Raw genomic sequence first — 26,093 nt, 5'->3', positions numbered from 1 at the left:
GTAGTGGTGCGATCTTGGCTCACTGCAACCTCCACCTCCTGGGTTCAAGCGATTCTCCTGCCTCAGCCTCCTGACTGGCTGGAATTACAAGCATGCGCCACCACGCCCGGCTAATTTTTGTATTTCTAGTACAGACAGGGTTTCACCATGTTGGCCAGGCTGGTCTTGAACCCCTGACCTCAAGTGATTCATCCGCCTCAGCCTCCCAAAGTGCTGGGATTATAGACATGAGCCATCGTGCCTGGCCCATATTGAAACAATATATTATGAATATATTGGGCTAAACACATTTTTTTCACTTTTTTTATTGTGGCTATTAAAATTTTAAAATAATTGTGGTTCACTCACATTCTGTTTCTATTGAACACTGCTGGTCTTGGGAGTAGAAAACCACAGGAGAGGTCCGTGGATGGTTTTTCACAGTGAAACAGGTAATGTTTATGAATCAGGTTGAGAAAATGGAGGAGGCCTCTGATTCCAGCCCCACACAACCCTGACCCTGGCGGAGGATGAGTGCTGGCCTAATGTCCTGCCCTGTGGCCAGAGGGCATGGCTTGCACAGCTGCACCCTGTGCCACACGGACCTGGAGAGGCACAGCAGGCCCCCGCTGGTGAAGCAGCAGCTCCCTGGGTAAGCCTGTGCATGGTGAGGGGACGGAGACCAAGAGCCCAGGGAGGAGGCTGAAGGACAGACCCTCTCCAGACTGCCCTCATTACCATTTGGGAAGATGACTCATCTGAGGTCTCTGCTGTCCTCAGGCCATGATGCGGGCCATTAGGACGATGATGACCACTCACAGTAAATCATATGGAACCACACTGAGAATGTGTGTGTGTGTTGGGGGGGCAGGCGGGATTCCCAGCCAGGAAAGGAGGAGTAGAGGCGGAGCGTGGGTCCCACTGCACCTGCTCACGGGGTCCTAGGGCTGCCGGGAAATGCTTCTGGGGGGACCCGAGGCTACCCTGGTCCCAAGCTCCTTCCCCAGCAAATCTGCAGCCAGAGTAGAAGGCATAGGGCCTCTGAGAGCCATGAACAACAACAGAGTCCTCCCTGACCCCCTTTCAGTCCCAAAGCAGCTCTGGGCCAGCTAGCTAGGCTTCCTCCCTCTCAGCAACACCTCTGCCCCAGAGTACAGGGATTGCCCAGGACTCTTGCAACCTGGGCAGGGTGCCTGGTCCCTGGGGCAACCGGGCCTCCCCATGGAGTCCTGGGCTTGTAGAGGAGGAGGAGCGCCCTCTGTAGGCTCCCACACGCAAGTGCAAGCTCCACAGGAAGGAGAAGGTGGCTCGTCTTGGAGGCTGCACCTTAGTCTGTGGGAAGCCACAGATCCTGGAGAGGTCCTCTCTCCTGTGGCTACAGTTTCTTGGGTTACAAAATAATTCTGAGCCTGGCTCCTGTTGTGCCTTTCCAACAGCTACCATTTCTTTGAGTCGAAGTTTCCTGGGCTAAATGCATCATAGACATAGCCATATTACAACCTGTAAGGCATGTATTGTTATTTCTAATTTCTTGGTGAGAAAACAGAGGCTCAAAGAAGTTAAGTATATTGTCCAGGGTCACACAACCATTACCTGGAGCCCGATTTCAGAGTCCAAGGACTAACCAATTCACACTGCAGCCCACTTAGGGTCATTGACAGGAGACAACACAGTCCTCCATGTCAGCCATGCCCATACCTAAAGAGACAGCTGCTGTCTAGTTGAACGATTGAGGCCATTAATCTGGGCTGCCCTTGTTTGCATAATGATTGCATACATTTGCATCCTATTTGCTCCCAGCCTCTGAATGCTGCACTACCAGTGTTCGGGTACCATTTGCATATTACTGCAGGTAAGGGTCAGACCTTTGAGACTTTGGCTCTTATTAACTCCCTAAATAAATTCTTTTATGTGCTGGCTTAGAATAGAACTTGGAATGCTTAATTCTAGAGTCAGTCAGCTGAAGGGCACTAAGGTGGGAGTGTAGGGAGGTCTATTCCAGAGCTCCTGGAAAGAGGGCAGCCATTGGTGTGGTCCAGGGAGGAGAGTAACAGGAGAATCGACGGCGGAGACAAGCTCTGCTCCTGGGCAGTGCCCTGCACAGTCACTCCTGTCCTCTCTGGGCCATAATCACTCACTGTGAGGACTTCCTTGAACTCCCTCTAAGTGGAAGGAAGGGGTCAAACCAGCTGATCACTAATCCCCCTTCATTAAGCGCCTGTTCTGAACTCAGGTGTTCTCATTCCTGATCGCACTTTAGAACCACCTGGGAGCTTTTGAAAAAGACCAGTGCCCTGGCCCCACCCCCAGATATGCTGGTTTAATTGGTGGGCCCTGGGAATTCGTTATTTTTAAAAAGCTCCCTTGGTGATTCTAATGTGCACCCAGACTAAATGCTATTGCTTGTGACTCCGCCCCCCTACGCTTGCCACCAGCCTCCCTCATTTCTGGTTTGGAATCTCTTCTGCACTACAAGCTCAGCGAGCCCCAGGGTCTGGCAGGACAGTTTGGAGCTAGTGCTTTTGTTTGAGGTCCCAGAAATAAGTCCTTTTCCCTCTTGGGCAGTGTGGCTGATGGCACTTGGCACCAACTGGAAATTCCCTCCTCTCCACCTTGGTCTTGTTCCATCCAAGGGGTCTCTGCCCTGGGGACTGGTCCAGAGAAAGGTCAGCAGGGGCAGGGATAGGAAAGAGAGGCTACTTCTGCACAGTCTTCCTCCACCCTGTCTCCCAGAGCTGCGCGGCTCTCCCCTCACACACTTGGCCCACCCCAGCTGCCCAGGCTTTGCTGCTGCTGCTGCTTCTGTGTGGGAACTGCCAGCCCCATCTTCGGTCCCCACACTCACCCCTGCAGACTGACTTCCTGCAACCCCAGATCCCCAGCCCACTCCCCATCCTGGAGAAGGAATGCAGAAGGAATGTTCAGAGCCTTGTTTCAAAACAAGATGCAGTAAACATGGCTGCGTCTGGGCCCTCCCACACTTACTGGGGTCATCAAAAGCATGGACAGGGATGAGGGAAGTAGGGCAGAGCCTCCTGCACACATCACCCCCGTCATCCAGCCCTGGACCATCTCGGCCCATCGGTGGGGCTTCTGTTGCCAAGGGTGGGGTGGCCTGTGAGATGAGGGCCTGCTCTGCAGAGGACCAGACAGGAGACTCAGTGTGGGCTGAGGGAGGATGGCAGACGCCAAGTGAGGCTGTGGGCAGGGAAAGAGGTGAAAACGGAAGCTGCCCAAGAGCCAATGCCGCGGCATAATGGTGGGGCCCTGGGGTTCACCCATTAGCATTCAAATCCTGACTTTGCCAATCACTAGCTGTGTAACCCAGTGCCTCAGGTTCCTCGCTGGTAATGAGAGGGCAATAACTGCACCTGTTTCTGAATTTGAATTCAGTCATGAGGGTGAAATCAGAATCAGAATTCTGATTCTGTTAGATAAAGCATGTGACTGCTTAGCACAAGGCGTGGAACATATTAATTACCCAATTAGTACAGCTTCTGTATAATTGTGAGGGCAGGGGTCACGTGACCTTGTTCGTGACCTCCTGAAGCTCCAGCCCACTGACTGTCCTTTGGAGTTGGGTCCTGAGCAGTGGAGGCCCTTCCTGGTAGCTCTGTTCTTCCTCCTCACTGACCAAAGGTCTGGTGGCTTCAGGCCAGGACTGGGTTCTACTGGCAAGCCTGAGGGTGGGTGCAGAAGCCCACCCTCTTTCTTCCTCTCTGAGGGGGGAAACACAGACCCTGGGGTCCGGAGCACTTGGAGTTTTATCCATGATGCCTCTGTGCAGTTGTTAGTGGGTAGAGAGCTATTATCCTAGCTTCAGGAACAAAGAGTGGCCTTGGGGTCATTCAATGTAGCCAGAGAAGAAGGAATAAATGAATGAATTCTCCAGGGAAGACGCTTAGAAGAAGAGTGAAAGAAAGAGAGGTGAGAGTGAGAGCATGGAAGGAATGCAGCCAATCCAATCCAAGCTTTCATATCTGGCTCAGGACTAAGTTTTGGAAAGCTTGGATAGGGCCTGGCTGCTTCCATTTTCTTTATCTCTATGCTCATGGCCACGGTGATTCATTTAAAGATATTATGTCTAGGCCTTGCTCATTGGAAGTGTGCTGGGCACTAGTTTTTTCAGAATGAATTAGTCACTGCTTTCATCTCCACCATGATTGCCCTCATCACTACTGCCATCATCAATATCAGAGCCCTCCCCACTGCAATCCCCTTCAGTCCCTTCCTTGAATCTCACGTCTTTTCCTCTGGCGCTACTTAAGGAATACCATTAGAAACAGCCAGTTTTTGTTGGCAGAATGAAAGTCAGCACTATTGTCACCACCACCAGTGATGGCATCATTACCACTGACAGATTCTATATCACCTCTGCCACTGATGTCACCATCACTAGCACCTCCACCATCATAAATGACATCACACCTCTGCCACCAACACCACCATATAATTAGCTTCACCACCATCACTGACGTCTCCGACATCACCATCACCATCACCACCATCATCTCTGACATTACTCTATTGTGTTATTGTCACGGAATCCTTGAGGTGTTACTTTTCCAGCTGGAAACCTCTCTGGACAGTGACACCTTTGCCTGGTTTTGCTTGGGCCTACTGGGCTTGTTTGCCCACTCAGCCCGGCAGGCTGCATTAGGCTTGCACTATTGGCCTGGCGCCCACACCTGCCAAGGGAGAGCCAGACATGGAGTGTTGAGGGGTGTGCAAACGAGTGAATGTGGGGTCTGGCCACTGCATACAGCCAGGCATGCCAGCTGTGGTGGGAGGGACAGCTCCAGATGCTGGCATGGGCGCTGGCTCCCTGCAAGGTGGTGGCTGGACCAGGAGTACCACAAGCAGCATCCATGGCTGGCACAAGGGAATGCAGTCATGCATGGAAGCCTGGGGACACCAAGAACCACAGAGCCTCAAAGAGGGTGTCACAGCCCTGGCTCAGGGAGCTCCTAGGTCTGGGCTCCCCAAAGGGCTATAGCTCTTTTCTCCTTCTCTCTTCTCTCCTTCCTGTCACCTGCAACATGGCAAGCAAGGAGTGGGTTTCAGCCCTGTTTGTGTTATAGCTCTTTCAACCCTGCCATTCGGTGGATCTCAAGTTCTTGTCCCACATCCAGGAAGAATGAGGCATGTGGACAAGTGGAGGGTGAGCAAGGCAAAAAGTTGCTTTACTGAGCAACAGAACAGCTCAGAAGAGACCCTCAGTGAGTAGCTCCTCTCCACAGGCAGGTCATCTGGTAGTCTGCCTGAGCTGGCTGAGTCTGGCGGTTTTTATGGGCTTCAGAGGGGAGGAAGTATATGCTGATTGGTCCATGGGTGGCCACGGGCAGGCCCAGAAAAAGCCCCATAGGTTGTCACGCAGTCCACGGAACTGGCAGCCTGGCCCACAGGCCTCAGAACGTCCCTGGCCTGAAGGTGGGGTTTCACCAGGATCTGCCCCCTTCCCACCCAGGGTCTGCCTGCCTCCTGCTGTCATTAACCTGCCATCCATGGTGCCCAGGCTGTTCATGATGAGGGGTGCCTGCAGGCCCATGCTGAGCCATCCTTAGCACCCCCTCAGTCTCTCAGCCTCTCTTCCATGCTTGTTGGTGCCCAAAGTCCAGAGGGGGGCCAAGAAGGCATGGGGCTGGCGTGTCAGTGCTGCCCAGGTGTGCACACACCTGGCCAGGTTGTGACAGCACCTGGGCTCAGCCACAACTTTGCTCCGAAATCAGAGTGGGCACCAGGAGTGGAGAGAGGCCAGGCAGTGGGAGCAGGCAGTTCCAAGTCTGTGGGGGCATGGGGGTTTCCAGGGCCCCCAAGAGTGCAGAGATGCCTGGGTCCACAGCCGTGGCAGGGTGGCTGCAGCTGTGCCTGGGAAGGTGGGGCTCCCACCCCTCCAACTAGGAAGGGGGCGGGGCTCCTGCCTGTTTCCGGCCCCCACTGGCTCCATGGAGCATGCAGCCCTCACTGCGCCTCCCCCACTGCAGCTGGCATCATGGCAGTGGCTGCTCCAGATGGGCCACCACTGCCGTCATCACAGCAGTCCAAATGGTCTAAGACAGTACTCAATAAATGCATGCTGAAACAAACTAGACTATCATAACACAAACTTAGGCTCTAGGATTTCAATGCTTCCTATGGTTCTGTCTCTGGAATGGACCCTACTAGAGAAAAACAACACTGGGCTGTATAAATTATAAACTAAGTGAGTTCACTAAGTGAGCCAGAGAAGGGGGAATAAATGAATGAATTATACAGCCCAGTATTATTTTTTAGGACCTGCATAGCAGCATGGTGGGAAGATCCTAATCTACAGTCCACCAGGCTGGGAGTGCTGCAGATGAGTTGAGAGAAGCTCCACTCTTCCAAGATTGTTACTTTCATCACTGTATCACCTGGAATTTATCTGAATCCGGATCAATTAGGTGTCAAGACTGAATCCACCTCGTCCTTAAGACCTAACAGGTTTTCAAATAAGTGCTCTAGTAGACAAGAGGCTCCTTGCAGATAGCACAGGAAATGATGTGAGGTTCAAGGAGGGGGGCTTGAGACGGGTTGTGCGGGGAGAGGGATCTGGGATCTACACCCAAACTTCATCCACTGGGCTTCTGGGAAGGACTATGTAATAATAGTGCTCCAGTGATTTTAAAAACAGGTTTGGCAGCAAGTGGTCTAGAAGGTGAGTTCTTAAATTTTTGTTTTAAAATAGATGTTTGGCATTGCGTGTAGGTCCCAACAAAAAAATGATCGGCCATCTAAAGTCACCAGTCTAAAAGAAGCATTAGAAAATGTTCATTTGATGTTTCTATTGATTCTTCTCTTCCCAAGGCCAAAACTAGCTCAGCAAGATGTCTTTTACTCTGGTTCTCTGCCTCTCTGGCAAAATGCAAACACAGCTTCATCCTTGGAGAACTGTCTTTCATGCAGGAATCCTTATTTAAATAAACTGCCTTAGGAACATAAAAGCAAAGGAGAAGTGTAGTATATGAATTTACCCATGTGCCTTCCTGCCCAGCTAACACGAGCTCTTTAGCCATGCAGAGAAGATGTTGCTGGGGGGACAGTCCCTCATTCTTCAGCATTCCTCCCTGACCTTCCAGCAAAGATACAGCCGCTAACAGACTCAGAGCCGGTCCTGGATGGGAGACTGTCGCCTGAGGGGAAGGAGACCAAGCACTCACTGGGGACATAATGGCTTTGGAGTGATGGTCACTAAGAGTGCCAGGATGGGAGCAGAGGGAGGGGCAGTTGGCTAAAGAGTGAGAGGGATGGTCATGCCTTACCTCTAAGGACCAGTTCGCAGCAAAAACAAGGGATCCCTCCGACCCGTGTATAATGTCAGCCCTCCTGAAAACTTATAGTCACTGGGCAGGGCAGTGTGTATGTGTGTGTGTTTATGTGTGTGTGTGTGTGTGTGTGTGTGTGTGTTGCTGAGCAGCTCTGGGGGCACACAGCAAGCCCCAACCCTCCTGCAATTTCAGCCTCTCCAGCCCATCTACATGTTTGGGGGCCAGCCAGAGCATGGGGCGGGCTGGGCAGGGGCTCAGGGCTGTGGCATAGCCCGGGGGAGCAGGTGTGATGCACCTTTTCCTCACGGAGCAACTGACTGCCTGGCCAAGGACAGAGTGCATTCTCAAAAAAGATTGATCAAGGCTGGAAAATAAAATGTAGCTTGAGGACACATTTACAGGCTGATAAATGAAGGCACAATTATGAGGGAGCCTTTGAAACCAGGAAGGGAATTGCCTGCTCGTCAGATATTTCTCCCTTCCAGGCCAGCCCCTTCCACAGACTAGCAGGGAATCTCTGGAAAAAATGACTTAATTGTGCGACTGATATGGGGGGACTCAGGGGAGCAGTGGGGGTGGGGTCAGAGTCCCAGGACCAGCCTTCCTCTCAGGACCTGAGTCCAGATGAATTAATCTTTATTAAATGTGCTCAATTTTGTCTTCCAAGGGGGTCTGGAAATCTTTCAGAGTTGGTTCTACTCTAACCATTTGTTTCCAGATGTGGATCCACTGCAGCCTTGGAAAACCCTCCACTGAGGAGGAGCCACTGACCCAGTCTCTTCCAGTAAGCACCCTCCCTAGCCTCAGAACGTGTCTCTTAGCCAGCTAGCCTCTCTTCCTATCCTACGACCCTGTCTCAACCCTCACGTGCATCCCAGCCCCTAAGGTCAAAGAAGACATAACGCCCACCACAAACCATTATTCCAGAGGACTGTTTATATTGCAGCTGTTTCATCTACTCCCTCACTCCAGTGCCCCTGACCTTCATCCTGCCCATCGAGGGCATCGGTCCACTGTGGGCTTTGGTGTCCTCAGAGGAAGAAATCCTTTAATGTCTGAGGAACCTAGGGAGGAGGCAGGTGGGAGGTGCACAGACATTGGTCTGTCACTTTCATTCTTCAGTTCTTCTAAGCAGTGACATCCTCCTGAGGCCCTGGGTACCCAGACCCACTGGGATGGACACGGAATGCGGGGGGGATGAAGGCCATGCTGTCAAGTAGCACAGCCTGCTCAGGGAGGAAGGAGCTACATGTGCAAACAGAAAGAAGACCATGAGGAGCAACATGCGTGGGTTGGTGGTAGAGAACGCGGCACAGTCTGTGTCTCTGAAGTTGAATGTGCCTGCCATGGGCTGTGTTTGGGAGATCAGGGTAGGCTCCTTGGAGGAGGAAGAGGAGGAGGAGGAGGAGGAGGAGAAGGAGGAGGAGGACAAATCACTGGGGTAACTTACATCCTTCTGGATGAGCTCAGCATAAACCACGCAGGCAGCGGAGATCAGCTCATCAGCATCAAGGTCAATGAGCTTGTTGCAGGCCTGCGCAGGAGCATGGAAGCTGTTGTGGATGGGGCTGGGGCAAATGTCTCCCTGCACTCTTGGGCACAGGCAGCTGCCTGCAGCACCCAGGGAAGAAGGATGCTGCTCACAGCAGTTGCTGAGGACCACCTGACCTCTCCCCAGCCTGCTTGGCTCAATGCCTAAAATTTGATATTTGGGGGCAATGGTAAATGTTAGCTTTCATGTTAGGCTCTAGGGAGTCCTGGAGTTCCACCAAGTGTCTTAGGGTCTTCGAAGGATGACTTGGTTTATATTTGGGGTGCCACCTAAGATTTGTTTCTTCCAACAAAGACTTCAGTAGCTTTTTTAAAATGATGGAAAACTCTAGGTCCTTCTGCTTCAGGAATATCCCAGGGCCACGGGGTTGACTGCGAGATGGTAGAGCTTAATGGTTAGGGAGTGTTCAAGGCCTCCGTTTCCTCATATGTTAACTACGAGTGATGACGATGGTTATAGCCTCTCTGTGTCAGGCTTGTGGTGAGGCTTAAATGAGCTAGTCTATTAAAAGCCCTTGGCACAGTAATCCGTACCTTAGCTCTCATTGCCCTTCCTGCCTGGGGGGAAAAGGTGGCACTGGTGCCCAGCACCCCATGAGCCCCGGTCTTGCAGCTGGGGTGGGGTGTCAGGGCCTCCAGGAGCTGGGCTGGTGGCTTGCCCGAGGGTGCTCTCACCAGGAGGATGTCGTCCCCGCCCATGCTTTCCTGCAGCACCTGCTCCCGCACCATCTGTAGCATGCTGTAGGCCACCAGCACCTGGAAGTTCCTGCAGGGCTTCCCCGTCAGCAGAACCTGTGGGTCAGGGCGTCTCAGTCTGGGCCCCGTAGCCTGAGACTGCAGATGCCCTGAGGATGGTGAGGTACCCACCAACCACGTGTCCGGGGTCAGCCATTCCTGGGTCTTGCTGCTGACTTGCTCATTCATTCATTCCTTCCTTCATTCACTCACTCATCCATTCACTCAGGCATGTGCTCACAGGTACCCCTGACTCTAGGCATTGTGCTGTCTTCTGGGGGATTCAGAGATTGAGGCTTCAGGGAATTCATTAGATAGAGGAAGGGGAGGGAGGCAATGAGGGGTGGGAGACACTAGGAAACTGTCGAATTTGAGTGAGGTTTTGGCAAGCAAGGGTTGATGGGAATTAAATGACACAAGGGTGTCACCAAAGGCCTGGGTGTAGTCGTGGACTTGGGCATGGAGACCAGCCAGCCAAGAGGGAGGGACAGGCAGGTGGGAATAGATCTGTGGGACCCTACATGTCAGGTGGATGGTTGGGCTGGACTCTGCAGGCAGCAGCGGCCATGGGAGGGCAGTGATGGGTGGGCGTGGCATTCCTCAGGGGGTTCATCTGCTGATGGCTCTGGGTATTGTGGTCACAGGACTACAGGTGTCCTTGGGGACCCACCTTCTGTGAGAGAGTTCCACAGGAGCAGCACTCTGGGGAAGGGGAAGGCCAGGGCTGGGGGGACAGCTGGGGAAGTGGAAGCGTGGGGAGGCCACCTGCGCAGGGAAGCAGGGAAGTGGAGCTGCAGGCCCAGGCTCCCACCGCACAGGCCAGAGGGCCCTCCTGTGTCGACTGCCCACAGAAGGCACAGCCAGTGAGGCCTTTGTGTTAAATGAACATATGGACAAAGTGATGCTCCAGCTTCCTCCAGCAAGATGGGAGCAGGGTTGCTGACCCAACAAAACCCCAAGATACTGAACTCCATCCAAGCCAGAAGGAAAGGGAGACGCAAGGAAGACTTGCAGCTTCCACTCTGCCCGAGGGGTGGAGCCCAGCCTGATGATCCCCAGTTGGGCACCTCACCTCCCAGAGCCTCCAGACGTCATCGAAGGACTTGAAGGCACGCTGGAAGCAGAAGCAGAACCAGGGGAAGAGGGACTGCACAGCTCCTGCACCCTTCCCTTCTGTGGGGAGAGAAGCTGAGGCTGTAGTCAGGGAAAACACACATGATGCAGCAAACACATGCAGATGAGGCCAAACTATGGAGCCTGCAAAACACTTGGGAAATACAAAAAGCTTGCTGCCCTTTTTCCAGCTGCCCTAGGAGATGGTTTAGAGTCAACTTTCAACTGTCCAGATTCCAACCCCATCCAGATAACCCTCTTCCCAGGGCCTGGAGAGGCAATCAAATGACTCTGCTGCTCTCCAGCCCCCCATGATTAGGGACGACAGCTGGGTCCCAGCCCCTCTCCCATGCCTACCCTGGGGGGTGGGTGAGGTGGCAGGAGGTGGGAGCCACTCACTTAGGTGCTCAGCAAACATGGGGTCCAGGAAGGTGATCAGGGTGCTGAGCATGTCTAGGTTCTTGCTCACGCCAATGTTGATGACACAGCTGTGTTCCTGCACACGACGGTGGGAGACAGACCGAGTCCTCCTGGGCCTCAGGGCACTGTAAGAGTCAACTCTGCTTCCCCCAGCTTCACTTCTGGAGGCTCTGTGTGTCTATCTGTGCGCTGGGCCCCCATGTCTCTACAAGTCTGTGTGTGTGTGTGTGCACATATCTGTGTGACTGTGATCTGTATGCAAGTTTGTCTGTATATGTTGTGCACCTCTGGGTGGCTGTGTAGAGAGTGTGTGTGTGTGTGTGTGTGTGTGTGTCTGTGTGTGTAGTAGAGATTCTCAACTGCAGTTCACAGTCTAGTGAGCCCGGTTGCCCAGTTCTTCCCTCACACAATAGTGTTGGGGCAGAGCCGACTGGGACAAGGCAAAGGCAGCAAGCACATTTGCAGGGATGGTGGGGTGGAGGGAGGCATGAGGGAGGGTTCTGGGCAGCCTCTCACAGATCATGAGGAAAGGCTTTCCAGGGAGGTGTTCCAGGGAGCTGCACCTTCAAAACCCCTCAACTTGGACTGTGAGGGAGTTCCTGGGAACTACTGAGTTTCCTGGTGTGCCTGGAATTCAGGTTATGTGAAGGGAACAGCCCTGAATAACTGGCTAAGGTTATTGGATTTTATTCTGGAGGCCACGGGGAGCCATTGAGGAAGGAGAGGTGAGGAGGGAGGAGAGCCGTGCTTGGGGAAGAAAATGCCAGGAGAGGGCGCCATCCCTGGGCCTGGCGGATTCATGCTCTTTCAAGGTTTGTCGAGAGGTGGACCCAGAGCTTTTGCTCCATTTCCCTTCTCCACTTCAATGCCTCCCCACCGCCACTACTTTGAACCACTGGGTTTAGCATCACCCTCCCAGGCTCCTCTGAGACCCAGAAGACTGGAGGTTGGAGGGAATGGCTGGGGCTGCCAATGCCTGCCCAGCCTCAAGAAGTTGTTTGGGGAGTAGTAGGGGGTGGAGAGGGGCATCCCTGAGCTCAGGCCTTGCCCTCACCGTTTTCTGCAGGAAGAACTGGAAAAGCCAGAAGGTTTCGTGGTCGTGCTCCACCATCAGCTGGAAGAGCATCACCATCTCATGGAAGCCCTGCTGGTACTCTGTGGCAAAGAGGGGGTTGGGGAGGAGGGGCTGGGTGGGAGGGCCTGGACCCTTGGCTTAGGCTGGGCCAGGTCCTGGGAGGGCATTGACAAGGGGAGGCTGAGGCTCACCTGCCTGCGTGTTGCAGACGTAACTCAGGAGCAGGATCTTCTCTAGCCTCTTCTTGTCGATGAGGACGTTGCCCAGGGGGTCTTTGTCGTAGAGTTTCTGAATGTCACGTGCTAGGTTGGAAGCAAGGGGCAAGGGGTGGCACCAGATCACATCCAGCAGGGCTATGGGTGAGTTTCTTCCCCTACTCCAATGGGCAGGCCCTAGGACATCCTGGAGGGAGAGGGAGCTGTGAAAGGTACATCAGCCCCTGCCAGGCTCAGTTCTTCAACACACCCTGAGTTGTCTGTGTTTCTTCCCACCTCCAACCCTTTGATGAGGCCATACCCTCAGCCAGGAATGTCCTCCCCCACCCTTCCTCTCTGTCCAGTTCAAATCCAACCTCATTCAAAGCCAAAGAAAGGAGAGAGGAAGACCAGGCAGCAGGAACGTCATGCGCCCAGGGAAACATGGTATGGGGCATCTAGGGCCACACAGGAGAGACTGGTGGGGTAGATTAACCAAGGTTCAGCTGGCAAAACTCCAGGCACAAGTCAAAGCAACTCCCAGGATCCTGGAGCCATCCCTCCCTGGAAGTGACTGAGAAGGGGGCAGAGTCGGCTTCAAGCCCTCCCTCTGCCCAGCCCTCTCCACCCCACTTTGCTCACCAATGTTATTGCGAGTCTCTATGAAGTTCCGGTGCAGGTTTTCCAGAAGGGGCTGAATCTTCTCATACATTTGGCATAAGGCCTTGTAGTTTTTCCTGTGAGAACAGAACTGAGGCTGAACAAGGTGGCTTTCCCCTTCTGATAAGTGGAGAACGAGCAGCTGCAGCTACCTGCGATGCTCTCCCTTATCTCAACCTGTGCCACCCTAACTGTCCTCCAACGTGCACCTGGAGTGCAGAATGGAGACGATTTAACCTCCTGGGCTCTGTACTCCAAACACTGCACCTGAATCCTGGCTCTACACCTTAATAACTGGGTGTCTGCCACTGGGGGCAAGCCTTGGGGATGTCATTTTCCATCTCTAAGCCTCAGTTTCCCCATCTGTAGAATGGGCATAATACTGGCACCTGTGCCTAAGAATTGGAAGTGCTGAGTGAGGCGGTGTTTTGTCCTCATTATTAGAATATGATTAGTTGGTATCGCTGGCTGCATGGTGGCCTCCAAAAAAACATATCCATGTCCTGACCCCTAGGACCTGTGAATGTAATCATATGGGGAAAAGAGTCTTTGTAGATGTGATTAAGCTGAGAATTTCCAGATGAGATCCTTAACTTAAGACTTTCCAGGTGGACCCCAAATCCAATGACATGTGTTCTTATAACACACAGAGAGGAGAAGGCCTCACGACCACGGGGACAGGGAATGGAGTGAGGCACACCAGCCGAGGAACACTGGGAGCCACCAGAAGCTGGGAGGTAAGGAAGGGTTCTACCCTAGAGCCTTTGGAAGGAGCCAACACCTTGATTTTGGGCTTCCAGCTCCAGAACTGTGAGAGGACAGGTTTCTGTTGTCGGAAGTCACCCAGCGTGTGGTACTTGCTAAGGCAGCCTCAGGAAACCAACACAGGTGAGCTCTTGTCAGAGCTCCCGAGCCTCTCTGAGCTCCCCAGCCCGGCCCTCACACCCCCGTCCCAGAGTGACCCCGGTCACTCTGGCTGGCCCCGGCATGTGAATCTTTTCCACATCCTGTCTGGACACTCTCTTGGGGCTGGGCCTAGCTCCTGCTTCAGGCTCCCAAACCCGTGAGTCCACCTCAGGCTACACCGTGATACAGCCACAATCCAAAGGAGTCCGTTCCTCTGAAGGGAAAATATTCAGCAGTGGAGTCAGTCTTGGGAAAATATTCAGCAGTGGAGTCAGTCTGACTCAGCCAGTGTGTACGGAGACCTCCCACGGACAGGCAAGGTCAGGAGAGGGCCCAAGACAAAGGCAAACTGGCGGCAGCCTCTGCCCTTATTTGCATTCAACCTGGGAGGGAAGACACAGGCTCCAGTCTCACTACTGTGGCACCAAGTGCCTGGGGTCTTGGAAGTGCAAGTCAAGGGCCTCTGGCTTGAGGGAGGGAGCATTCCTGTCAAAATCATAAAAGCTACTCATTCCTCCCCTGTGCAAGGTGCCTTACCTGTATTATCTGATTCAGCCCCCCAACCACTCTGTGAAATAAACTGTAACCCGAATTTTATGAAGGAGGAGGCTGAGACTTCAGCACTGAAGTTCTTGGGCAAGTTCACCCAGCGTGTAAATCAGAGTGCTGAAATTTGAACCCAGTTTCCAAATCCAAGACGGTCCAAGTTCAAAGCTAGTGTGTTGTCTACTGAACCAAAGTGCCTCATCCCTGGCTCCCTTGGGAGATCTGGGAGGGCTGCTTGGAGGAGGCGCACTATGGGATATGGGCCTTGAAGGAAGGGTGGGCTTTTGATAGGCGGATGATAGAAATCCATTGTGGAGGAAGGAGAAAGGGTGAACCAAGGACAGAGGGGAGTGCAAATGTGGTCTGTGCTGGGGCAGGGGTGGGGCAGGGGCGGGCAAATGAGGAGTCAGTGAGGCTGTCAGTGTGGTTGGAATGTCAGGCTCTGGGATAGTGGGCGATGTGGAGCTCGGATCAGGAAGTTTTTGGAAGAGATGTGCTATTTGAAACGTTACCAATTATACCACTGGGAGTGTTTCATCTAAGGACACGGGCAGCCCATACGGGTTTTGTACCTTCCCCCTGGGCACTGGGAGGAAACACTGGACACAGGCGGGGAGTGGGGAGACTAGACCCAGGAGGCAGCTCAGCCACAGGGGGCAGGGAGGAGGTGGAGTTGGGGTGGCACCCAGGGAAGCGGGTGGCAGACTGTGTTCAAAGGCTGCTTCAGAGGGAGAATGCATAGACCCTAGGGAAGGATGGGACTTGGGGGCCCAGGGGTGGGAGGAGTGGCTGGGACCAAGCCCATGCCTGGCAGTTGGTAGGCTGGTAAATGGAGCTCAGGGAGAGAAGGCACTGGCATGAACTGGCCGCACCTCCTGTGTGCTGTGCCTGGGTCAGGAGGCGTGGGGTTCCTCTCGGAATGAGAAGTTGCATGGGGGCAGAAGACAGTCTGCAGGCTGGGGAGGCAGCACCTGCCACCTGCAGGCCCCCTCCCGTCCCAACAGGATCTGGAGTGTTCTACCTCCTCATGCTGTCCACCGTGAGCCGCTCATCCTGGGAACTCTGCCATGAGAAGTAGCCCGTGAGGAACTTCCAGGCTTCAGTCCTCACGAAGGGGTGCAGACCCTGGGGTGGGGGTGGGAGGTAGGGGTCATGGACTCTTCGATGCCTACCGAAAGGGCCTCATCCAACGCCACACCTGCCCCCTGCCCGTCCATGCTCCCAGTTCCAGGGCAAGGCCAAGGGTAGCTTGGGGACCCACCCTTTCCAGGATGTTAACACAAATGAAGTCCCGTGACTTGGCCAAGTGGCCGTTCTCATCAAAGAAGCTGTCCCATTCCGTCTTGTCAATGGGTGGTTTTCTCTTCACCTGGCAAAAGCAGCAACCAGTTCCACCTTATGTTAGGAGCCTTCAGCTTTTAAGTGTGATTTTAAATAATACGTTCTGGACTTTGCAATATGAATCAAAGCGCACAGCCCGACTTACTTCTGGAAATCTATCTTGAGGACATTACTAAAAATATACAGAAAAAATCCTGTATGCACAATAACTTTCATTGCACATTACTTACCAACATGAAAAATGCAAGCACTCTAAATGTTCTGCAATAAGGGGGTAGTTAAGTAAACTGTGGTTTATGTGCTCAATGGAATATTTTGAGGCATATAAATGTTGTTTACAAGGAATGAATAATAATCTGAAAAAATACAAATGTTAACAGAAAAAAGCAGAATACAGAATTGTGTATCTAGCATGTTCTCTATGTGCTATACTCTGTAGTACAACTATGGCACTCATAGTAATACCTCTCTATGTATTGTGTCTGTTATGTATTATAATAACCCCCCGCATAAACTCTAATATATAATGCATTTACTATAAAGTTGTTAGAAAAAGACTGAAAAAAAACAAAAAAGTCCCCCCCACAACTAAAAACAGCAGCGATTATCTTTGAGTGATAGGAAATAAGTACTTTTTATCCTTTTTCTTGTTTTTTTTTTTTTTTTTTTTTTTGAGACAGTCTCACTCTGTTGCCAGGCTGGAGTGCAGTGGTGTGGTCTCGGGTCACTGCAACCTCCGCCTCCCAGGTTCAAACGATTCTCCTGCCTCAGCTTCCTGAGTAGCTGGGACTACAGGCACACGCCACCACACCCAGCTAATTTTTGTATTTTTAGTAGAGAGGGTGTTTCACCATGTTGGCCAGGATGGTCTTGATCTCTTGGCCTCAGGTAATCCACCCACCTCAGCCTCCCGAAGTGCTGGGATAACAGGCATTAGCCACCGCACCTGGCCTTTCTTGTATTTTTAAAATTTTCTATAATAATGTATACTGCTTTGATCATAGGAAAATATAAAATAAGCATTAATTAGACACAGTTATGAGCTCCACTTTACCTTTCCTGGAAATGTAAAATGGTTCATTATGAGGGATGGTTTCTGCTTTTGATAAGGGAGTGTGTGTGTATGTGTGTGTGTGTTGTATATATCTGTGTGCTATGTGTATGTGGACGTGTGTGTGTGTATATGTGCTGGAGAGAGGTGAGTGCACTGTGTGCAAAGTAATTCAAAATGCTTATAAAACAATAACTAGGGTCAGGTGCAGTGGCTCATGCATATAATCCCAGCACTTTGGGAGGCCGAGGCAAGTGGATCACTTGAGGTCAGTTCAAGACCAGCCTGGGCAACATGGTGAAACCCTGTCTCTACTAAAAATACAAAAACTAGCCAGGCATGGTGGTGCATGCCTGTAATCCTAGCTCCTCGGGAGGCTCAGGCAGGAGAATTAAGTGAACCCGATAGGCAGAGGTTACAGTGAGCTGAGATCATACCACTGCACTCCAGACTGGGCAACAGAGCACATAATAATAATAATGTCTCTAATAATAATAACAATAACAACAACAACGACAACAAAACAACTAGGAGTGGGGGTTCCTGTTGGAATAAGAGAAGATTCCTTTCTTCCTGGGGTATTCCCTTCTACTGGAGAGAAGAATATCTTGAAATGCCACATCGCAGACATAAAGATGTGCTGATGGACAGAGCTGAGGAGACAGGTAAATATACACACTCCCAACTTCCCATTAGTATACATCTGAATATGTGACTCAAAATTAAATTTGCATACAAATCACTTAAATATCTTCTGCAGGTTCAGGTTCTGATTCAGAGGGTTTGGGGTGGGGCCCAAGATGATGTATTTCTAACAAGCTCCTGAGTAACAGGTGATGCTGCTGGTCCACAAACCACATGAGTAGTAAAGTATTAGAAGGTAAAACAGGCCGGGCATGGTGGCTCACGCCTGTAATCCCAGCACTTTGGAAGGCCCAAGCGGGCAGATCACTTGAGGTCAGGAGTTCGAGACCAGTCTGGCCAACATGATAAAACTCCGTATCTACTAAAAAAAAATACAAAAATTAGCCAGGTGTGGTGGTGGGGTGCCTGTAATCCCAGCTACTCGAGAGGCTGAAGCAGAAGAATCACTTAAACCTGGGAGGCGGAGGTTGCAGTGAGCCAAGATCATGGCACTATACTCCAGCCTGGGTGACAGAGCAAGGCTCCTTCTCAAATAAATAAATACAGAAATAAATGAAGGCAAAGCAGCCTTGTTAACTAAAAATCAGAGCCCACAGGCCCCAAATCGGGATAATTCCACTAACTGTATGTTTGATGGAAATGGATTGAGAAACACATTCTTTAATAACTCGTGCATGCCCTGTCATCTGGACCCAAATAGGACATATGGGCCAAGAAGTTACAAATCTCGGTGTGGGCCTAACCCTGGGAAGCAGGGTCTGCCCTGATGTGTTCCGCACCTGCATAGACACTGCCACTCATCAGAGCAAGCTTTCTGCCCCTCTGACTGTCATCATGTTCTCCCAACCTACACTCATTCAGAAACTGCAACACTCAGCATGCGATGTGGCAGGAAGCAGAAGGGAACAGGCAAAGCTGGGCTGTGTCCCGGGATCCTTAACTATAAAAGGAAATGCTTTAACTTTAGAAATGCATTTCCATAAGGATTTTAGTCAATTTGTCCATTTCTATAATAAAGGCAGCTGTGATTCTGGTGGAGACTGCATTGAATCTGTAAGCCAGTTTGGGAGAACTGATGACACTATTGAGTCCTCTGACCCATGAACACAGTATATTTCTCCGTTTATGTAGGTCTTTTAAAATTTCTCTGGCAGTGTCTTGTAGTTTTCAGTGTCTACGTCATTCATATATTTTGTCAGATTTAGCCGTAAGTATTTTATATTTCAGATGCTACTATAAAAAGCATCATTTTAAAATTAAAATTTCTAATAGAAATACAATGTACTTTTATATATCGATCTTGTATTCCTGCAACCTAGTAAAACTCACTTATTAGTCCTAGTGGTTTTCTTGTGGATTCCATGGGATTTATGACATAGACCAGGGGTCAGCAAATTGTGATCCATGGGTCAAATGTGGCCTCCAATCTGTTTTTCTAAATAAAGTTTGATTAGGACACAGCCACACCCACTCATTCATTTTCGTCTGTGGCTGCATTCATGCTATGATGGCAGAGTTGAGTAGCTGCAACAGAGATTGCATGGACACAAAGCCAAAAATTCTATTGTGGCCGTTGCAGAAAAAATTTATCAACTCTGACATAGATGAGCATGTTCATCTGTGAATAAAGGCAGTTTAACTTCTTCCTTTCAAGTATGGATGCCTTTTATTTATGTTTTCTTGTTTTACCGCACTGGCTAGAACTCAAGTGCAACGTTGAATAAAAGTGATGAGAGAAGACATTCTTGCTTTGTTCCTAATCTTAGAGGAGCGGCATTCAGGCTTTCACAATTCAGTATAATGTGAACTCTAGGCTTCCTACAGATGCCTTTTATCAGGTTGAAGACAGTCCCTTCCCGTTCTAGCATACTGAGAGTTTTTAATTAGGAATGGATGTTGGATTTTGTCAAATAGCGTTCTGTATCTATTGAAATGGTCATATGGCTTTTCGTTTTTGAGTTTGTTAGGATGGTAAATTACACTGAATAATTTTGAATGGTAAATAAGCCTTGCATTCCTGGGATGAGCCCCACTTGGTGATGATGTGCTATGCTTTTTATACATTGTTGGATTCTATTTGCTAAAATTTTATTTAGAATTTTTGCATCCATGTTCACAAGAATCATTTGCCTGTGAGTTTCTTTTCTTGTAATATCTCTAATTTTGGTATCAGGGTAATGTTGGCCTCACAGAATGAGTAGGGATGTGTTTCTTTTTTTTTTTTTTTTTTTTTTTTAGTTTTCTGGAAGTATTTTTATAGAATTGGTATCATTTCTTTTTAAAATATTTGGTAGAACCAGCGAAGTCATCTGGGCTAAAGTTTTCTTTGTGGGAAAGTTTTTAACTACAGATTTCATTTCTTTATTAGATATTAGGATGGAGTCAAAAGAAATTGCTTTATTTTTGACTTTAAACATTAGGAATTTAAAGGAACAGGACATCTTCCTTCTAACTCACTTTAAAAAATAAAAGCAAGCAATACAGGAAACAATAAGGAATTAATAAAAGCATAAAGCATAAAAATGATAGAAATCCAAATAAATTAATTATGAAAATAAATGCATTACATTCTCTTATTAGCTGTAAACATTAAAAAGCAATTGATGATGTGCCAGACACTGTTCTAAGCACTTTATATATATCAACCCATTTAATCTTCACAAGTATCTATGAGGTGGTATAGTTCTTGAACTGTTTTACAGATCAGGGAACTGAAGCCATAGGAGAGTTAATTAGCATATCTGAGACCACACAGAAAGTATCAGAGCTGAAGTTTGAACCCAAAGCTGTTTGATGCAAGAGTCAGAGGCCTAACCCTAATGCCATGCTGGGGGTGGGAGGGGCAGTGGGAAGGAATTAAAAGGCAAGGATTTTCCACTCAAATAAAAAATATGTATCTTACGTAAGCTGTGAACAAAAGAAATACCTTAAAATCAAATGTCCTACAATGATTAAAAAATAAACAACGAACAAAGGTATGAAAAAATGTCAAACACAATGGAGAGGTAATATTGAAATTAAAGTAATATGCACAGCACACCATAACAAAACATACAGCATCAACACAACAAGACAGAAATAATTAGAAACATCACAAGAAGACATCTGTTGAGTATTCAGAGACTTTGCATCTCTAAACCTCTACCTGCAACAATTGGCCATCTGCCTACTTTGCCATGGTTGAATTTGTTTATAAAACGTCACTGCTTCTTCCTTCTAGGAAACTTCATTTGTCTACACCCACCAGTTCCCTGTATCTCTCCAAACCTCAGCAAACTATAGGCCACCCAAAAGACTATCTAAGAGACTTGCTATTAAGCCAAGGACCAGAACAAGAAGGCTGTTGACCCGTAGAAGGCCAAGGGGGAAATGTCACTTAGAAGCCCCCTGTCTACATGCACACTACCTACCTGCCTATGCTAGAAATCAGAGAATGTGTATCTAGGCTCCTTTAACATGATGGAGATTGTCAGCACAGTGGCTTCTCAAATCAACCTTCATCTTCCCATGTTCCTCTGTTCTTTGCTCAACCAACCTATTAACACCCTTTCCCATACACTGGATATAATGAGCTGGTAATCCAGGAGGGGAACTATGCAGTTTGCGAGGGGCTGGCTACCTCCAGCTCTGCAATGGTGCCTTTCCTAGTCTCCTGGGAAGCATAGTGCTAGATAGAGCAGCTGTGGAAATCTCTCACCTTCAGGGTGTGTCTAGGCAGGTTAAAGCTCTGCATCAGCAAATCTGAGGAAGCCTTGGCCTTTCTTCCCCTGGGGAAGGGGATCAGAAGTGGGAGCCCTAAGTGGCTCAGCCCCTCTAAAAGTTTCCTGTGCTAGAGGCCTTGGCTTCAGGCATACATCTCCTCTCGCCACTGCATCATTGGGTTAGGGCTTTTCTCCCTTATTTTCAGTAAAATAAGAAAGCTTTTGGAGGACAAGAAAAACTTTTTATGAGGATTTTGATGCCAAGTTTCTCTGAATACTCATAGCCACAGAGCCTCCAATAAAGCCCAGGGAAGGTCATTGACTTTGCTTAAGGTTCCTTCCCTCCCTCCCTCCCTCCCTCCCTTCCTTCCTTCCTTCCTTCCTTCCTTCCTTCCTTCCTTCCTTCTTCCTTCTTTCTTCTTTCTTTCTTCTTCTTCTTTTTTTTTTTTGGATGGCGTCTCGCTTCGTCACCCAGGCTGGAGTGTAGTGGCACAATCTCGGCTCACCGCAACCCCCACCTCCTTGGTTCAAGAGATTCTCCTGCCTCAGTCTCTTAAGTAACTGGGATTACAGGGCTCACTACCATGCCTGGCTAATTTTTTGTATTTTTTAGTAGAGATAGGGTTTCACCATATTGGCCAGGCTGATCTTGAACTCATGACCTCAGGTGATCCACCCGTTTTGGCCTCCCAAAGTGCTGGGATTACAGGGGTGAGCCACTGCGCCCAGACAAGGTTCTCTTTTCTACTCCAGTTCACCTGAGGACAAGATACACTCCCAACCGTAACAGGGGGTCCCCACTTCAGCAATTATTACCACACCAGGTGTGGATGGTGTACCATCAGTACAGCACAGTGATGAAGAAAATGGTTTTAAACAGTGGTTCACAAAGCTAATTGTGCATCAGAGTCCCCTGGAGGGATGAGTTACAAAAAACACAGATCTCTGGGCTTCGTCTCAAGTTTCTTGTTCAGAAGATCTGGGGCCCAAGAGTCTGCATTCTTACAAGTTCCCAGTTGGTGCTAATGCTGCAGGTTTGGGTGCCACACGTTGAGAATATTGATTTTTGCACCCCACCTGTCTGGGTCTAAATACAAGTTAAGCCACTTACAAGCTGTGTGACTGTGGGCAAGTGACAAAGTCTCGGTGGCTCCATTTTCTCATTTATAAAAAGAAGACAACAGCATTATTCACCTCATAGAGTTGTGATGAGAATGAATGACTATAAATAAAGCATTTAGAACAGTCATCGTATATAATAAATGCTATGTGACAGTTTATTTTATTAGCCTTCTCTAAGCTCAGAGAAATGAGAAAGATGTAAAGAAAATTTAAAGCAAGGCCTGGTGATAATTTGCAATAAAGCAATAACATTTAAAATTCAGGGACGGGGTGTCCATTTTGCATTTTTATGTATCACTCTCTTAATCACTATGATTAATGAGACCTCAGATTGGCTAAAGTTATTGTAATTAGTTATGATTTTGAAAAAATACTGTGTGGAAAATTTTTATGACTGAAGCCGACTTCTAACAAATAGCTGTATCTTGTAAACTGGGTTTAGAACTAGCTACTAACAAAAGCATTACTGCCACCTGGTGGCCGTATACCAAAATTGTTGGCAAAAAGCGCTGATGAAAATCTATCAGCATCTTCAGGGACGTGCTTGCAAACCTACACAACTCAATAAAGTTAGAATAGCACATTTGGGGAGAAGGTTTTGCTGGCTTGGAAAGAAGGTGAAAGGGTGCTTGGATATCTCAGTCCTGTTCTTGGGCTGATGGTAAGAGTAAGGTACAACCGCCCTTGCTCCACCTTCTATGTTAGCTCAGGGTTCTAGCTTTTCCCACCCAGCAGGGGAAAATGGTCCCAGTGTCAACCAGAGGCTGGGGAGGGAGGCACTCAGAACTGATGAAGAACACGCACCAGGATGAAGGAGGCTGACTGTCTGGCAGAGAGGCTGTTTTCAGGAGAGAGGGTGGTCATGGCCTCTGCTGTCTTCCAAATAGCCTCTGATCAGAACTCACTTGGAGCCCTAGTGATGCTTAATCAGCAGAGGAATATGATCTTCCTTTTCGGAGATGGGTTGCATTCCCAGGAGGAACTGGCTGCTCCTGACCTCCCACACTGGAACAGGGCCGGCCAGCGGTGTGTCACAAGGCCCCCGGAACCCTCATCACAATGACCTGGAAGATAGGAGCACCCACCTTTAGAGATGAGACACAAGCAGGAGAGGAGGGATTAAAGCTGCTAGTTAGGGGGGAAAAAAAAAAAAAAAGCAAAACTGCAGTACACACAGTGGAGGTTGGATTCAGAGGACATGGGGATCAGTGTGGGCTATGCTGGTCAAGGAGGGCTTCCAGGGAGAGGTGGGTCATGAATCCTTGCTCTCTATCTCAGACTCTTCCTCTGGACTCTCTTAGCTGGACTCCCTCCCTATTCCATCAGACCAGTGCCCAAAGTTGGAGAATAGCTAGAAACCAGGCTTCAGATGTCTTGGGTACCAGTTACAGATTCAGAATCAGTATGTTAGGGCTGGGGCCTGAGGGGCTGGGGAATGTTTTTGATATGCCTCCTGGGGTGACTCAGCTTCAGCACTGGAATGGTAGCTTCTGGGGTGGAGATCAGTTTTACTTAGCTTTTTATCCAGAGCACTCAGGATCGTGCCTGAGTAGCTGAGTTAATGATTTAATTGAATGGGAGAATAAATGAAGCAGTCTTAGACCTCATCTCACTTCCCTCTCTGTATGTATGACAGAGATTTGTGCATGCTCCTTATCATCTCCTACCCTGAGTTCCTTTAGGTCAGGGTCAGTATCAGATTCTTCTGTGGTTCCCTCTCCCGATACCAGTTCTGCCATCAGCTGGCACTTGGTATGTGCTCAATATTTGTTGCATGGATCCAAGGAGTTGGCTCTGCTTGTCTCCAGCATCACTGTTCTCCACCTTAAGCATTGCTTGCTCTTCTACTCAGGTCCCATCTGGCTCTAAAGCATCCTTAGTCATTAGAAGACGACAGTGATTAGACCAACCAAATTGGAATCAGGAGCTGGGAATTGGAATTTGGACTCTGACCTCAAATTTGGATGCTCCCCGCTTCTGAGCTACAGATTCCCCAGACATGAAATCAGAATACAGTCAACCTCTGGCTTTCACCTCCTTATTAACATAATGAATCACCATCCATATGGAAGTCTTCCGCGGACACAATTCATTGTCTCATTTACTGTTTCTGTTCTGCTTGCCTGCGGCACTGCAGAAGCCCTTTTAAATCAGAATGCCTTATTATCAGCCTCTCTCCACTACCCACTACCCTAGCCCAACCTAGGAGAGAGTTAAGAGGCTCTTGCCTTTTATCTACTGCCCCTAGGTCTTCATGGAGTGGGAGGTGGGCAATGTTGAGTAGGGAAGGTGTGGAGTAAGGATGGGGCCCCTTGCACATTAGGGTGGCTTCATTCTAAGATCTGCAAGAAGTTTCCGAAGCAAATGTTTAGAGCAAGGGACATAGACATCATTTAGAATTATATATGTCTCTATTCTTCCACATTAACCAAATAGGCAACTGAGAATTCACTGCAATTTTTCCTCGAGAAGATGAGGATCAGGTCGGGAATTGGAAATATCTGAGGGCTAAATTCAACCTGGCTTCTAAAATGAACATGGTGAACATAGATCAGCTACCGAACTTCTTTTAACCTCTGGCATCCTATCTGTGAATTGCAGGTGATAACCCTTCCCCAAATGAGCAAATACAGTTTAGTCATATTACAAAAGCCCCATAGCAACCACATGGAGGCTTAATATTTAAACAGAATTGCAGGACTCTGTGACTGAAGCAAAAAGGGCTTTTATTCCATCCCTCTTTCTTCTTTTTTCAGATTCTGAAAGGGAATTACATGTGTCCATTTTTTTCCAGGGCTGAATGATCCTTACCATGTCCATTGATTTACATAATTGCCCAAGTACCTTAGATTCCCATATATTGCTTTTCTGTTATGCATTTTCTCATCTCTGATGGGAATTCAGCTTTCTGCTTTAAACTCCTGTACATGGGGATTCTTCAGGGAAAATATCATTTTAGGTGTTTGCATTAAAGAAGTCCAAGAAGGGAGAAAACCACTCAGTCCATTTTTCTCTGCAGAATCTGGCTGTCCATTAGCTGATGTGGCTGTGGTGTGAGGAGAGAGAGGAGACTTGGAGGGGCCTGGGGAAGACCTCTCATCCGTGAGAAAGCTCATAGGCTTTGGTGCCAGAAAGACCTGGTTCAAATCCTGGCTCTGCTGCACACCAATGATATGACCTTGGTTGAGAAAGGCAGTCTCATGCGTGTGGTCTTTTAACCTCTGCTCAGCCCCATACAAATGGCCTTGAGCCAAAAACACTTGCTTACCAAGAGATAAAGAACTCTCATAGCTTGTGTTGGGCTTATCGCCTTGTGTGGGAATATGTTTTTCCTGTTCCAGACTCAGTGTGTACTCTTTTGTTCTGCTTAAGCTTGTGCGTCATGTGGCAGGCACCTGGCCAACCCCGCTGTTATATCTGTTCCAGGTGGGGAGGAAACAGGGTCCACCCCCTGCTGCACAAGAGGGAGGCATGCAGACCATCACCTTATGTCTGCTGTGGGAAGAGACCCCTGGCCATGAGGGACTGAACCTGCGATTGCAGCTGATCTTGCTCTGTCTCTTCTCTGTGTGAGTAAAGTGTTGTTCCATCTAGTGCCTGCATGAGTCGTGTCTTTCATGGCGACACCTATAAACCATGGAGTGGGCTGGCATCCTGGTTCTGCTGCTCCTGTTGGCGGGCATTGTTGTGCTGTTTGCCATCCTCCACACATTGCGACTTCTCTACCCTGCCCGAGTCTCGGCATCTTCACATGTGCCATGAGGATGG

The 26,093-nt window shown here is 49.3% G+C and overlaps 1 protein-coding gene across 2 annotated transcripts; it reads right to left on the bottom strand.

The window, feature by feature from the left end:
• Positions 1-8,183: 8,183 nt before the first annotated feature.
• TBC1D21 (TBC1 domain family member 21) lies at positions 8,184-23,332 on the bottom strand. Of its 2 annotated transcripts, XM_025390523.1 has the most exons (11): positions 23,130-23,332; positions 15,727-15,834; positions 15,487-15,590; positions 12,996-13,090; positions 12,351-12,461; positions 12,139-12,239; positions 11,064-11,160; positions 10,624-10,724; positions 9,492-9,608; positions 8,716-8,799; positions 8,184-8,329 (listed from the first exon to the last, which is right to left on the bottom strand). In XM_025390523.1, exons 1-11 carry the CDS (start codon positions 23,187-23,189, stop codon positions 8,297-8,299), a joined length of 1,011 nt encoding a protein of 336 aa, XP_025246308.1. In that variant the 5' UTR covers positions 23,190-23,332; the 3' UTR covers positions 8,184-8,296. The 2 variants fall into 2 exon arrangements, with proteins under 2 accessions (XP_025246308.1, XP_025246309.1); XM_025390524.1 differs by lacking the exon at positions 15,727-15,834.
• Positions 23,333-26,093: the final 2,761 nt, after the last annotated feature.

The sequence above is a fragment of the Theropithecus gelada genome, chromosome 7a, assembly GCF_003255815.1.
Source record: "Theropithecus gelada isolate Dixy chromosome 7a, Tgel_1.0, whole genome shotgun sequence".
Lineage (NCBI taxonomy): Eukaryota > Metazoa > Chordata > Mammalia > Primates > Cercopithecidae > Theropithecus > Theropithecus gelada.
The sequence above is the reverse complement of the archived record's forward strand: the minus strand, read 5'-3'. Positions and strand labels throughout refer to the sequence as shown.